Consider the following 14529-nt stretch of genomic DNA (forward strand, 5'->3'; position numbering starts at 1 on the left):
GCTGATGACGGTGTTTGTCTACTGAAGCAGAAGCCCAGTTCAGGCTAACTGGTCTATACCTGGCACACGTCACAGCCTTCCTGGTGACCAAGCAGGCACAGGTGCCCAGCCCAAAGTGCCCAAAGCCGCACTGCAACTTGGATGGATTTCTAAGCAGAGCCAAAAATACTTTAGTTACCAATGAAAAACATTTCATAGCAATGCCGTTGTACGTTCTGAAGCGTCACAGAACTTTTGGGCGGGCCCTGGTGAAGGAGGAATAGCTAGCTCCCAGGCAGCTTAGCTACTGATAAACCTAGCAGTCCCTGTGGGGAGTGGGGATTCCATGGCTCTGCCAAGCTGCCCATTTGGTCATCTGTAAAAGCCCACTTAAGGGCCTGAATATGGTCTGTGGGACCTCTCATGCCTGGGTCCTCATGCCACATTGCCACTGGTATGTCATAAACTCAGGCTGGTGACTGGACTTGAGATTCCAAAGGATTAGTACCTCAGTTTTGGACCCCGTAATTTGAATCAGTAATTGGCACCTCTGGATTGGTAGATGTTTTCCCTAAGATGGTAGCATGCCTAGTTGCAGACATTTACAGTTGTCTTGGGCTCATGTAAAAGCTTTCTATTTAGGACTTTTAAAATGTCTTCTAGCAGGGGCACCTGGGTGGCTCAGTCTGTTGAGCATCCAGCTTCAGCTCAGGTCATGATCTCACAGTTTGTGGGTTTGAGCCCGCGTCGGGCTCTGTGCTGACAGCTAGCTCAGAGCCCGGAGCCTGCTTAGGATTCTGTGTGTGTGTGTCTCTCTCTCTGACCTTCCCCTGCTCACGCTGCCTCTCTCTCTCTCTCAAAAATAAATAGAACATTAAAAAAATATTACAAAGATTAAATGTCTACTAGCTACTGATAAGGTTTTTGGCGTGACAGTGGGGTTCATGGGGGCCGGAGCTCCTGACAACCAAGAAAGAATTCTTGAAGACATCTTTGGTGCAAAAAGGTGATTTTATTAAAGCACCAGAACAGGATTGGGCAGGAAAGGCTGTCCCGGGACCATGAGGAGAAACTCATTTTATACTATGGATCTGGGGGGAGGAAAAGGCCAGGGGAAGTTTCCAACGTGATTTTCATACACTTAAGAAGACTCCCAGGACAGTGGAGGCCTACCTGTCGTCAGGCTAAGGCTGTTTTTCCCCATAGCAAAGCATGGCATGAAGACTAGGGAGTTCCTGGGGAAACATTTTGCTCTGCCTGCCTCAAGTATTTGTCAATGGGCTTCAGATTATAAGGACATTTAACTTTGTCTGCCATTTCCTCTGTCTTTGTTTCCCACATTAGCTACTATTTGGGATAGCAGGGCTCCGAGCTCAACAAGGGTCATCAGAGCTTGCCACCCCTTGTATGGGATTTCACCAGGGAAGCAATGGCTAGTTAGCAGAACTCCACCAGTTTCCACTGCCTCCCTTATGTTAACTTACAGTATAGAGTTTACTTTTGTAGAAGCGAATCCTGCTATTTGTGAGCCTGGAGGACATTATGCTAAGTGAAATAAGCCAGATACAGAAAGACAAATACTTCACTATTTCATTTACATACGGAGTCTAAGAAAGTAGAACTCATGAAAGCAGAGAGTAGAATGGTCGTTACTAGGGGCTGGGAGGTGAGAGAAATGGGAACGTGTTGGTCAAAGGGTACAAACCTGCACTTATACGGGATGTGTCAGTCCTGGAGATCTAATGTGCAGCGTGATGATACTATACTATGTACTTGACATTTGCTAAGAGAATCGATCTTAATTGTTCTCACCACACACATGCATGTTCAAGCTCACACATGGTAATCATGTGAGGTGATTAATGTGTTAATTAGTTTGATTGTGGAGATCATTTCACAATTTATAAGTACATCAAAACATCACATTGCACTCCTTAAATATACACACTTTTTACCTGAAAATGATACCACAATAAAGCTGGCGGGAAAAAAGAAATTTTCCTTAAGAAAAATTTTTTAATATTTATTCATTTTTGAGAGACAGTGAGAGACAGAGCAAGAGTAGGGAGGGGCAGAGAGAGAGGGAGACACAGAAGCCGAGGCAGGCTCCAGGCTCTGACTGTCAGCACAGAGTCTGACATGGGGCTTGAACTGTGAGATCATGACCTGAGCTGAAGTTGGACGCTCAACTGACTGAGCCACCCAGGCATCCTGGAAATTTACTTTTGTGACAACTGCTTGTTATTTCAAAAAAGCTCTGTTAGTAACTGAGTTAGTTGGGGAAACTGTTGTACCAAGAAGCCAAGGAAGGCCTTCAGTGGGACCGCTTTTAGGCTGTGCAGTGCAGGGCAGGTCTGAGACAGGATGGGATGGAGGTGAGCCTTCCCTGCATTCTCTGGGGCTTTTCTCTTGGGCCCTTAGCCTCAGCACCACCACATTGTCTGGGTTATGCCTCTCTTTGGTAACCTTTCCCTTCAAGAGTGGCTGGGGGTAGGGCAGCTTGGGAAGAAGTCTCAGCTGCTGCTTAAAGCACCCCAGACAATTAATGGGTAGCTCCAGCTGGTGTCTTGAAAGACAGATTGAAACCCTACACCATGTTTTCTTATGATTGAATTGATTTGGCATCCACTTCTGCAGTTGCTTTCATTTTTAAGAAAATGTTCATCTGCGATGTCAAGGGCCACGTAGGCATAGCAGAATGTTGGGTAGTGCAGGTCGGGACCAGGCACAACTCCAGAGCCTGCTGCAGTGGGGAGGCTATCTGAGAAGCTCATCTGTGGACACCATCTTGCACCCCGAGAGAGTTTCCCAATGGGTATAAGTCTTCTCCGAGCAAACTCAAGGAGACTCTGGCACACCCTGAAAGAAAAGGGATGAGGGAGACGTCTTCCGCTCTGATCATGAATCCTTAGACTTTACAAAGATTATGCTGCTGGTCAACAAAAAACGAATTCTGAGTGCATTTGACAGTTCTGTCTCAGATCCTCTTACTTCACCTCTGTACTTTGTTCCAGGGTCCCCTCCTTCAAACTCTAGCTTCCAACCATCTTTGCTTTTCCAGTGTTGACTTGTAGGACTCTCTTAGATAACAGCTTATATTCATTATCTTTTTCTTCCTACCTTTTGTTGTTAACGATACCATCTGGCCAGATGCCATCCTCAACAGGCTCCTCTGCACAATGGCTTGCTTTGCCACAGTGAGTTGTCGGGTCAGCTAAGACCAAGAGAAATGTTTGCTGGGTGGGGAGGTGATGATGGTGAACTTAAAAAATGCCACCAGCGCTCCCTGGTCTTTCCTGAGAAGGGAGACTGAGCAGCTTCCACTCAGGAGACTGGAGGGCAGCAGGCTATCGGGAAGACCAGAGTCCAACTAAGGACTATGGCACCAGAGTACTTTGCAAGGACTCTGATAATACAGGGTAGTTTGTCTAGGACATCACGGAGTATCAGGAAGGCATGCTGGAGGATCCTGATGATCTGCACTGGGAGGAAGCACCGTGCGGCATGGACAGGAAGGAAGAGACGGGAACCGATGATCAGAGGCTTGTGTTCGGGGTAGACAGTGGATGACAACAGGATGAAAGGCTTGGCAGGACTGGCTGGTACAGATGAAGATCTCAGATAATACTAAGGCCTTGAAGAAGCCGATGGCCTGGTGAAGTTACTTAAGCACAGGCCTATGTAATCCTGGAGGCCTCAGTCAAGGGTTATGATTAGAGACACAGTAAGTATAAAACAAGACCAACTTTTTAAGAGGTTTTTGCTCAAGTGATTGGGAGAGGGTATTGGACATCCCTCAGGGCACTGATCTTGTAATAGGTCAATCTGCACTATGAACAGCCCAATGAGGAATTCTCCCCCATTGCACTGTAGGAAAGAAGAAGAGAAACAATTTCGAGAAGGTCAATGGCAAGAGGACCTCGAACACATTTACAAGGTAAAAAGTGGCTTCATCCAAGAGATGCAATATTTCACCTCTAGGTTGTTTCACTCTTGGCAAAATAGAGGTGGTGAGTTTATCTGTGGATAAGCAAATGAACTGGAGGTCTCTGAAGAAACTGGCCTCCAGCTGTCGTTTCTATGTATTTTAAAAGGGAAATCGATGATAGATGGATTGGACTGTCTCTCATCCCTGGAGACAAAGCTCAAGTATTCTTATTCCAGCATTTTGCTCTCAGATTTTCCTATTTAGAAGAGTTCAAGACCTTTTGGCTTTGGTTTGATTTTCTAACCTTAAACTAATGAAACTCCTCCTCCAAGTGATAGCTAACACAGAATCATAATACGTGAAACAAAAAACCTCAGAATTTTGTTGGCATGTATTTATTTTATAACGTCACATTTATAACATTTTATTTTGTATATTGTCAATAATCGAGAACAATGAGGCAACTTTTATGAATACAAAAAAACATGAAATCAGGGTGTACTGGGTGACAAATGTTATTTGGTTGAACAGAATTAAAAAATTATAACTTAGGAAGAAATGATCACAAATGGTACCTTTTAAAATAATGCTTTTCTAACAATTTCAGGGTACTCTTCAGTTAAAGTTATCCACAAATCAGAAAGAATAATTTATTGTTTCAAAGTCCAGTTACTAACAATGGTCAACAATGGCTGGAATACTTATCACGAAGATAACAGACAGCAAGCACTCAAAGGTAGCGGGGGAGTTAAAACGGTTTCTAATGCAATGTCGTCACAGCTTACCTGACAGATTCATTTACTTGTTACGGCACAACTGTTAGAACAGTAAAGAGAGCATGCATTGAACAGACAGGAAGTATCATGAAAATCATGGGTCTTAATGTATTAAAGGCTTTCTGTGTTCCAGACATCACGCTAAGCGATTCAAAGGCATTATATCATTTGAGCCGAACGAAAACCCTATTCTATTCTTTTCCCATTTTCCTGATGAGTAAACTGATGTTTAGAGAAGTTGAGCAACTGTTCATTGTATACAAAAAGCTACCATGATGCTATATATCAGCTAGTGGTTAGCAGAATGGTGCTAATTTAGGCTCCGCTAGCACACATGATGTCAGAGGACACGCATGGACATGACTTAAACACCTGTTCCTGCTATCACTTCCTTAAATTATGAACACTTAAGAGAAGTCCAGATATGTGCTCAGATGTCACCTGGGGACCTCACTGCCAAGGTCTGCACAAAATGGGTCCATCTGGAAACATAAGTGGGCCTGTGGGTGAGTGCCGTATGAACATTTCGCTATCAATGTACTTGAGTCTACCTGTTTTCTAGTAGAGATTTGAAGAGTTTAAAATACATATTAAAGATGGATGTGCTGAAAAATCTCTGCAGACCTGTAGAGCACAATGTGACAGTCACCATCACAGTGGACAAAAGTTTAGCAAGAGTTGGAGAGTTCTGGACTTCTGCCTCGGCTCTGTCACTTGATAGGATTTTGATATTGAGGATCCCACTTAACCCATCTGAGCTTCGTTTTCTTTCTCTTTCAAAAAGAGCAAAATTATACCATATTGGGGTTGCCGGGCACAATAAATGAGATTTGTGTAAAACACCTGGCACATAATAGACCCTCAATAAATACAGGCTCCTTTCTGCTCCTCTTTCCCCTTTGTTGCCCCTAAAAATCTTTCTAACCAGAATGGTCCGCTCATTGAGTCCAAACATGGCCTGCACGTCCTCCCTCATAGGCAGCCTTCCTGTAAGGTCTACCCTGTGGCTCTATCTCTTGAAGGCAGGGATTGGGCTGAGTCAACTGTGTCTTTTTTTTTTTTAATATTTTTAAATTTTTATTTTTGAGAGACAGAGACAGAGTGCAAGCAGGGGAGGAACAGAGAGAGAGAGGGAGACACAGAATCCAAAGCAGGCTCCAGGCTCCCAGTTGTCAGCACAGAGCTCGAGGTGGGGCTCAAACTCATGAACTGCAAGATCATGACCTCAGCTGAAGTCGGACGCTTAACCTACTGAGCTACCCAGGTGCCCCCAGGCATCTGTGTCTTAAGGGCCCACCACAGTGCCTGGAATCGGCCATCTGACATGTAGCAGAGAAGTGGAGGAGGCCTTCCCAAGTAAAGAAAGAAGGAAACATAGTGGCGGTGGTGGCTGTACTCATTTGGTAGCAGCACCTCCACAAGTGTCGTTAATTACACACAGGACCAACGACCTTCTCACATGCTGAGGCCAATCCTCAAGAGCAGGTAAACTCGCTCTGAGAGCATGGCCCATGCTCATGGGTTTATGATTCTTACCTCCTTGAACAGTTGCCTCACACAGCTATGTACTCACAGGACATGTGCTGACTTGAGAAAGGAACACAGCTCACAAAGAGCTTAGATTTTAAATAGATGACAAAAGATATACTTTTCCTCACATCGTTTCTTTCTTTTATGGTATGGGTAAATGACTTCGGTCTATTTGGAAAACGTGAAATCTTTCGAATTCTTTCAGGCTTCCTGTTTCTTACTTGGCATTGAATCCCTTGTATCTGAATAATCTATGTAGGGTCCAAGAAACTCTCCCGTGTTTTTTCTTAGAAGAATCAAGACCTGGCTCCAACATTTTGGACAAAAATAGCCACACGGTCTTAGCGGGGTACAGCAAACCTCCCCGGGTGCATTGGCTGTGGATCCTGCCCTGAGATGGTTTTTAGTCATCTGCCTCGTTCTCCCAGGGGCCATAGCCATCCCCTTCATCTGGCTCTTCAATATTCTCGTTTTCAAAAGAGGCCTCTTCCTCCTCTTCCTCCCGGATTACCTTCATCAACTCAAGGAAGCTGGGAGGCGGGCCCTGTTCCTTCAGCTCTCTCAGCCTGCACCAAAGGACTTCGCTAAGGCTGGCCCCGGCCATGACCTGCTCCAGGCGGACCTGATCTGCGATATTCCTGGGGATGGCGCGTTTCTCCACGGCTCGCCGGAGCAGGGTTTCTAACCGCAACACATAGGCTGAGACCTTCTCCCCCTCCTCCTGATAGGTCCTCAGGTACTTCACCTGGGAGGTCCTGCGGCTCTCCAGGCTTCCAAACACTTGCTTAAATGCCTCCAAACACTCTTCCACGCTTATGGCTGCATTGTCTGCCTGTACTATATGCATGAGGTCCAGGGCGGGGCCACGCAGGCTCTCCATCAACCATCTTTTCTTTTCTGCCTCTGCTACCGGCCACTCTTTGACTATCTCCGTGGCCTGTTCCAACCAGATTTCAAAGGGCTCTTCCTCTGGGGCAGGCACGGTGCTCCCCGAGAACACTCTCAGTTTCCGGTATCTCATGGGTAGCAGGGGCTGAGGGGCATGAGCTATTGCCTGTCCCAACAAGTGAGCCAGTAACTCTGGGGATACGCAGGGCACTGTGGCTGGAGATAATCCCTCGTGCCCAAGGGCTCGGAACATACCAGAGACGGTCTGCCCCTCTTTTTCTAGAAAGAGGTTCAGTCGTTCCAGAAATTCAGTGTCCTGGTTAGGGGTCTTAAAGATCACTTTCCAGACACCCCCCTTTCCCTGAACCTCATTGGGAATCACCGAGACATCAATATCCTCCAGAAGCTCTAATAAGACAGCATTGGCGTTGTCCTGCTTTCTGAATATTTTGCCAAGCAGTCTATACCTGCCCAGAGACTTTAAGGTCTCCTGGAGAACCCCTTGAATCTCAGCCTCATCGCAGTCCACTGGTATCCCCAGAACCATCAATGATTTCTGATCATCCACGCTCATTATCCTGCACCAGTCCTCTAACAGTGCCAGCGCCATCGTCCGAGTATCTGCTTGAACTCTATGGGTACCAATTAGTTTACGGCGTGGACAGGCACTGCCTTTCAGGACTCAGAATATCCTGGGTGAGCTCCGGAACTTATACCCCACCTGTGAATGGGTCCCAGGCCACTCCAACAGCGCCCCAAAGTCTTCTGGACCAATCACCCTACTTGCCTAGGAGCAAGAACTCAGCACTTCCAGTTATGTCTCTACACCTAACCCCAGATGGGTGCTTAGGACTCGGTTATGACAGTCTGGTGGCTGCTGATGCTCTCTCCAATGCTCGCAGCCACATAGTGGCCTTGACCCCTCTCCGACTGCCAGAGGCACTTGCAAGAACTGCTTTTGTGACTCTCCCAGTTTCTGCCGCCTTGCCTCACCTCTCCTCTTGCTAGTCAGTGGGGTAAGGCCTCCACTCTGGCACCCAGAACTCCTGGAGAGAAGTGTCACAGCAGGCTGGCTTGGCCTCCTAGTGAAAGAATGGTCAGTTTTATCACACAGCCCTCTCTTTCCCAGGAAGCACTGCGCTTTGGTTCAGGACAAAGGCATGGGGAGACCAGGGGTTCTGTCTCATGTTGGATTTGCATCTGTCCCACTGTCAGACCTCTTCTTTTCTTAGAGTTCTCTTGGGGCCCCTCCCACGACTTGGCTCCCCCATCATTCACTCATCAGACATGCCAATTAACGTCTGAGCCCCAGGTGTGGATGGTCAGGACTCAAGATTTTCCCCATGTGGAAAATGAAATCAGATGTGAACAGATACCTGTTCATGCGTTCCAATTGTTCTGTGAGAGTCACCGGCTTATTTATTCAGCTTCTAGAAAAGGAAGATGTCACCCAGCTCCAGGCCATGGATGTGTCTGGGTCTTTCTTAGCTCCAGCCAAGCCAAGCTGCCCTGTTACACATAAATAATAATAGGATATATTTATCGCTTGATACTATCCAGTGATGAGGACTGTTAAAAATTATTTAAAAATATGACACTTCTTTACAATGTAATTAAATCTACTAAACAATATTGAGTTGGTGCATTACTTTGATTTAAAATCCAATTAGAAATCACACAAACATTTAAAACCAATTTAGGGGCGCCTGGGTGGCTCAGTTGGTTAAGCATCTGGCTTTGGCTCAGGTCATGATCTCCCGGTTCGTGGGTTCGAGCCCCATGTCAGGCTCTGTGCTGACAGCTAGCTCAGAGCCTGGAGCCTGTCTTCAGATTCTGTGTGTCTCTCTCTCTCTGACCCTCCCCTGCTCGTGCTGTCTCTCTCTGTATCTCAAACAAACAAACAAACAAACATTAAAACCAATTTAATATAGGTATAACAATATAACTTATTTACTATAGTTTAACATAATAATACAAGTATAACAATTTAGATCTAATAATCTAAAAAAAATCTCAGGACTAAATAAGTTAAGCTTGGAATTATGAATTAATTCTCTTTTGTTAGGTCTGGGCAGGCTTTGCAAATGTTCAAGGTGGTTTTTTTTTTGCTATGAATGTTAAAAATGCTTCATAGCATTTAAACTTGAAAGAGTCATTTGAGTACAAAGTAAAAGAGGAAGCACATCTGTGCAGAGTGGTGGAGACCGGGTGATGTAAAAATGAAAGAGTTCCTATGGCCTCCCAGTTACTGCCATGGGGTGTGTGTTAAGGGGCTACGTATATGCTTCTGTTGGCCTGAAAAATCCCCATCAGTTCAAATGGGGTGCATATGTCACAGATGCCAACCTACAGCTTTAGTGACACATCTTTTGAGACCTCCTGGTAGGTGCCAAAGGCATGGTGTGTGCCAGACGGCTAGGAGTGCAAAATATTGGATTCTACTTTCAGCCAGCAGCCGCAGGGATCTGAGGCCAGCGGCTTCTCCATGCAGCACCTTCCCCTCTAAGATATGGGGGTAACCTTCTTCCTGTTTTAATATTTGGAGGAAATGGGAGATGTAAAAAGGCAGGTAGAAACATCTCCTAGGTCTACAATAAAGGCCATACTGAGGTTAGGCTACCTTTGGGTGGCTTCTTCTTCCAAAGGCAATCTTTACCTGCACTGGAAATAACTGGACACGAAAAGAAAAAACACGTAAAACTCTTGAATTTTCTCATGTAAAGCTGGGATGTTGGAAAAGGAATCAGCTCTTCAGCTGTAATTCTTGGATCATTTAGATAGTGACCATGGTCAAAGTGCTCCAATTTCTCTAAATCTGTTTCCTACTCCGGAAATCGGTCACGATAAAGCACTCATCTCACGTGGCTGCTCTGGGTAGGCAATGATGTCATTCCTGTGGAAGCAGTTTATTCAAATGCGAAGCACATCTGGTGCAAAGTCCAAAAGCTCACCTCTGGTTCTCGAAGCCCCTCCACACATACATTCCTCTCCTTCCTCAGTCGCCCGTTCTCAGCTGGGGCCTCCTTCCCACCGGCCATGACGGGTTCATCTAACTGTGTTTGATTTAACTCCATTCACCGAATTGGAGTTGGGGGCAGTGTATCCGAACTTAATCCTGCCAGGGGCAAGGGCTAATCATGAGAATGGATCCCTGCCCTGAGTGATGGTCTTGCGGTAAGAACAGCTTCTCCTAGCCCAAACCCACCCTGGTAACTGAGCATGCCCAGATTTCCCTCTCCAGCCGCCAAAGGCTGGGCATCATTTCTGCAGGATTTTGCCACTGTGGAAAGAGGGGCGGGGCTGTAATCAACCAGAGGCAGGGATTGGTACGTGGAAAGGACATGGGGGACAAGAATAAGCAATAAAAGACTCTCAGAGGCCGTGTTACTGGCATAAATAAAAATGTCCCTTATCTGGCCACCAACCCAGTGGCTGTGGATGGTTTAGCCTCACATACATAGCAAGTCCCACACACCTTTCCCGGTGTGGCCTCGCACAATTCAAGGCATAATTACAGCCAGCACCCCACCTCCTACCGCCCCCCACGCCCCACTTAATTCGTGTGCGCGCAATTTACATCCCAAGCACTTGGCATCTGGCAACCAGGGAAACCCCGCGGCCGTGGCGCAGTGCGCAACGGAGGCGGGGGTTCTAGGCGGGGTGCCCAGGGCTCCCAGAAGGTGTGGGGACTTGGGGGAGTGGGCTTCGATCCTCGTCTTACTCCCCCCCCCCTTTTTTTTGGCGGGGAAGGCGGGGCAGAAAATACCAAATCAAGGCTCTCCTGGTCCTTCTTGCTGCAGTGGCGCAGTTAAGGTACTTGACGTCTCCCGGCAATACAGCAGGAGGTCTCTACCCTTTCTTATTACAAGTTGCCGTTCGGTGCCGGGTTTTAGCGAACGCACTTTTTGCTACACTCACGGACCACACACCTAAGTCTTTACCCCTCCTCCTTTTTGCTACGCCCCTCAGTATTTCTCCCCGCTTGCTAGCGGCCCCCCCCCCCGCCACTACTGTGGGTGCAGTGAGAACCTTCTCTTTTCAATCTCTGTTCCCAGTAGCCCACCACAAGGCCCGTGGGTGAACAAGGTTTGGTGCCCCCTGTCTCGTAAAGCCGCCACCTCTCCAAACGGTCTGCGCCATCCCTTCCCCATAGTCAGTGCTGCCCCTTTCCCTCCTCCCGGGTGTCCAGGCGTCAGCCTGTTCGTCCCTCTTTACCCATCCATCAGCTCACACCCTGGCTGAGGGGGTGGGCGTCCTCCCTCTGGTAGGTCCCCGCACCTGGCCCACCTCTGCAATGCGGTCGGGGAGAGGCTCCTGGGCCAGGCAGGTGGGAGAGACGGGCGTGGAGTCCAAAGGCTGCGCCCTCCGGCCTTCGCCCCTGCGTGCCTTGCCTCATACTTACCCTGGCGCAGAGAGCGGTCAGCCGACCCTCCGCTCCGCATCCATTAGCGGGTGGTCTGGCCGCTTCACTTCCGGAGCGCGGGGCTCTCGGCTGCAGGGCCCTCCCCTCACTACCCCGCGCTCCGCTCCCCTCCCCTGCGCCGCGCCCCGCCCCCGCCCCGCCCCGCCCCGCCCGCGCCTCCCTCCTCCTGCAGCTGCCGGGAACTGGCAGCCTCTCTGCTCCCGCTGCCGCAGCGTCCGCCTTCCCAGACCCAACTTTGCTGGTCGCTGGAGCTGGAGCGGCGGCGGGGGGCGTGGGCAGGGAGGGGAGAAAGCAGGGTCAGAGGGAGGGACCGGGAGGGGTGGGTTGCTCGCCCGCCAGCCCTCCTTCCTTTCTGTACACCTTGCGGTAGGCAGAGAGCGGCAGCCGCGGCAGCAGCCAAGGGGGTTGTGCACAGAGGCCGATTTAGGGACCGGCAGACCGACGGACGGACGGACGGTGAGGACCCTCCCCGAGCTCCCGCGCCATGGCCGAGAGGAAGCAATCCGGGAAGGCGGCAGAGGACGAAGAAGTCCCTGCCTTTTTTAAAAACCTGGGCTCAGGCAGCCCCAAGCCCCGGCAGAAATTCTGTGGCATGTTCTGCCCAGTGGAAGGGTCCTCCGAGAACAAGACCATCGATTTCGACTCGTTATCTGTGGGCCGGGGCTCGGGGCAGGTGGTGGCTCAGCAGCGGGACGTCGCCCACTTGGGCCCGGACCCTCAGCCGCCGTACTCCCGGCAGGGCCGGCGCGCCGGCGGGGAGCCATCTGTTGAATCGAGCCGGAAGGTGGAGATCCGGCGGGCCTCGGGCAAAGAAGCCCTGCAGAACATCTACGACCAGGTTGGTATGGGGGTGGGGGGTCTTGGAGATGCAGGACCAGACGCGGGGATCGCCCCTCCTTCGCCCCCCTTCCAGCTCGGTGGAGAACCGAGGATCCCAGCATGCCCACCGTTCTGCCTCTTTGGAACATTGCATCCTTGAATCTGTACATGCACCCCGCCCTACTTGCCCCTTCTGGGTGCAGAGTGCAGGGTGCCGAGAGGCTCGGGCTCGGCGGTGGGCGGCCCTGCACCCACAAAGGCTGCCCGCGCCTCCTTGGGCCTGGGAGGTGTGGGTCGGGGGTAAAATATGAACTGATCCCGGGTTGTGGGGGTCGCATGATAGTGGGGGGAGGGTGGGATGAACCGATTCCATTCTTCTTAAATCCTTCCGGGCGGCTTCCGATTGCAGTTGTAGCTGGGTGCCCCACCCTTTTTTGATGCATCTCGGAGCGTGCAGTGGAGGGTTCGCGTGCAGGCCCAAAGGCTCCCCGGGGTTCGGGAGGGGCGGGGGCTTCGACAGCCTCTCCCCGCCTCGCCCTGCTCGCTCTCGCACCGTCTCTTCTCCGGTGCCCTCGGTGCTCCAGTCCCGAGCTCGGAGGCCAGGACCATGGTCAGCGCCTCCGCGGACGGCCTGGGAGGATCTCACCGCCCTGACTCCTGCTCGCTGCGTGAAAAGGGGGAGGCTGTGGAGTCACCCAAGGAAGCCGAGACGCTCCTAAATAGCCCATGTGGAGAACAAAGTTCCGCCAAGTATCTCAGCAAGGGCTTTCCAGAGCGCCCCCACCCCCACCTCCGCCACTATTTGGGAGGTGCTTTGGGGATGAAGACTTAGTGAATTACGTTTAAAGGGTGAAAAAAAAGGGAAAAATCCCTCACAGTTTGAATAGATTGCCAAAGATGGGTTAGACCCCCTATACCATGTTAATGGAGAAACAAAGAAGACCAATTTGGCAAAAAATAGAAAATATTCGTTATCTCTGGCAATTATGAACAGTGTGCATTTTAAGTACTGTAGTCTTCTCACACCACATTTTTTTCTTTATCAGGGTGACCTTCATACTTGTGCATTTCCCCCCACATCCTTAATTTCTCAAGCGATAAATTACAGTGTGAAATGTTTTAACACTTGTTTGCTGTTTCTCTCCCATGCCCACTGGTGAAGATGAGAAATCAGTCAGTGATTGATTATTGAATACCTATTGTGTGTCTTGTGGGACAGGGAAAATGTTAGCTATAAAAAGTTCAAGGTGATTTCTTCTTAAGGGGCTTTCAGAGTCATTGGGAGTGGTCTATACATATTCACTGAGTGATTCCACAAGCATATATTTGATATTCAGGTTGTGTGCTTACAGTGAACGAATGGAGAACAATTAAGAGTTGGCGATAATGGCCAGAACACGTTGCTGTTTCCTGACCTAGCAACAGAGTTTTGCAGCTTTTGACTTTTACTATATCAGTTCTAGGAAAGATAAACCACTTACTGTCATTTTCAAAAGGTGGGGCAATTAACTACTTGATTCCTCCTCTGCCAGCTCTGTCCTCTGATTTATTCATATAGGGGGTACCTGATGTCCATATTTCACTATAAGTCAACCTGAAGAACTTAATCCAAAAAACTCACTTGAATCCCAGTGAACAGACAATTGAACCAAAAGTTTCAAATAATGTAACTGATACTGAAAGGTGAGTGAGTGTGAAGTTCTTTTCCATGTGAATACATTGGATGAGCGCCAAACCATGATCACAATACCGTCGTGGTTGTGTGAGTATCTTCCTCTTCAACATGTCGTGCTGGTAATTCTAATGTCTTAAAGGGAGCAGAAAAATGCCTTGAGATAAGGGAGGGATTATTTTTAAAATGGCAGATGAGGGGGCAGAGGTTGAGAATGGCCATCTTTATAATGGTAGCAGTGGATTAGAACTCAAGTTTGAAAGGCAAAATTTTACTAGGTTGAATGATACATCTCTTTTCTCGTCCATTTTGAACCCTAGATGTTTGATCATGGGCTTCTTGTTTGAACACTCCTTGATTTTATGTTATTTTATTTATTTTTGAGAGATAGAGGGTGAGGGGGGCCAAAGAGAGATGGAGAGGGAGACACAGAATCTGAAGCAGGCTCTAGGCTCTAAGCTGTAAGTACAGAGCCCAACATGAGGCTTGAACTCACAAACCATGAGATCACGAC

General features: G+C 48.7%; 2 protein-coding genes across 3 annotated transcripts in view; one reads left to right on the top strand and one right to left on the bottom strand.

Annotated features, from left to right (window-relative positions):
• Nucleotides 1-5883: 5883 nt before the first annotated feature.
• PNMA2 (PNMA family member 2) lies at nt 5884-11618 on the bottom strand. 2 transcript variants are annotated; one of them, XM_029944552.1, is made up of 3 exons: nt 11504-11618; nt 8478-8610; nt 5884-8183 (listed from the first exon to the last, which is right to left on the bottom strand). In XM_029944552.1, the coding sequence occupies exon 3, from the start codon at nt 7709-7711 to the stop codon at nt 6617-6619; it is 1095 nt and encodes a 364-aa protein (XP_029800412.1). In that variant the 5' UTR covers nt 7712-8183; nt 8478-8610; nt 11504-11618; the 3' UTR covers nt 5884-6616. The 2 variants fall into 2 exon arrangements, with proteins under 2 accessions (XP_029800412.1, XP_029800477.1); XM_029944617.1 differs by lacking the exon at nt 11504-11618 and adding an exon at nt 11389-11438.
• Nucleotides 11619-11934: 316 nt separating this feature from the next.
• DPYSL2 (dihydropyrimidinase like 2) overlaps nt 11935-14529 on the top strand; it is a 135983-nt gene continuing 133388 nt past the window's right edge. Inside the window, exon 1 of the mRNA XM_029938108.1 lies at nt 11935-12362. Within this exon, the coding sequence (XP_029793968.1) occupies nt 12009-12362 (354 nt within the window). The 5' untranslated portion in view covers nt 11935-12008. The remainder of the gene's footprint in view (nt 12363-14529) is intronic.

This window comes from Suricata suricatta, chromosome 1, assembly GCF_006229205.1.
Source record: "Suricata suricatta isolate VVHF042 chromosome 1, meerkat_22Aug2017_6uvM2_HiC, whole genome shotgun sequence".
Lineage (NCBI taxonomy): Eukaryota > Metazoa > Chordata > Mammalia > Carnivora > Herpestidae > Suricata > Suricata suricatta.

What these genes read in the sequence shown, in the direction of transcription:
- PNMA2 (XM_029944552.1), bottom strand. Translation starts at nt 7,711, where the DNA reads ATGGCGCTGGCACTGTTAGAGGACTGGTGCAGGATAATGAGCGTGGAT.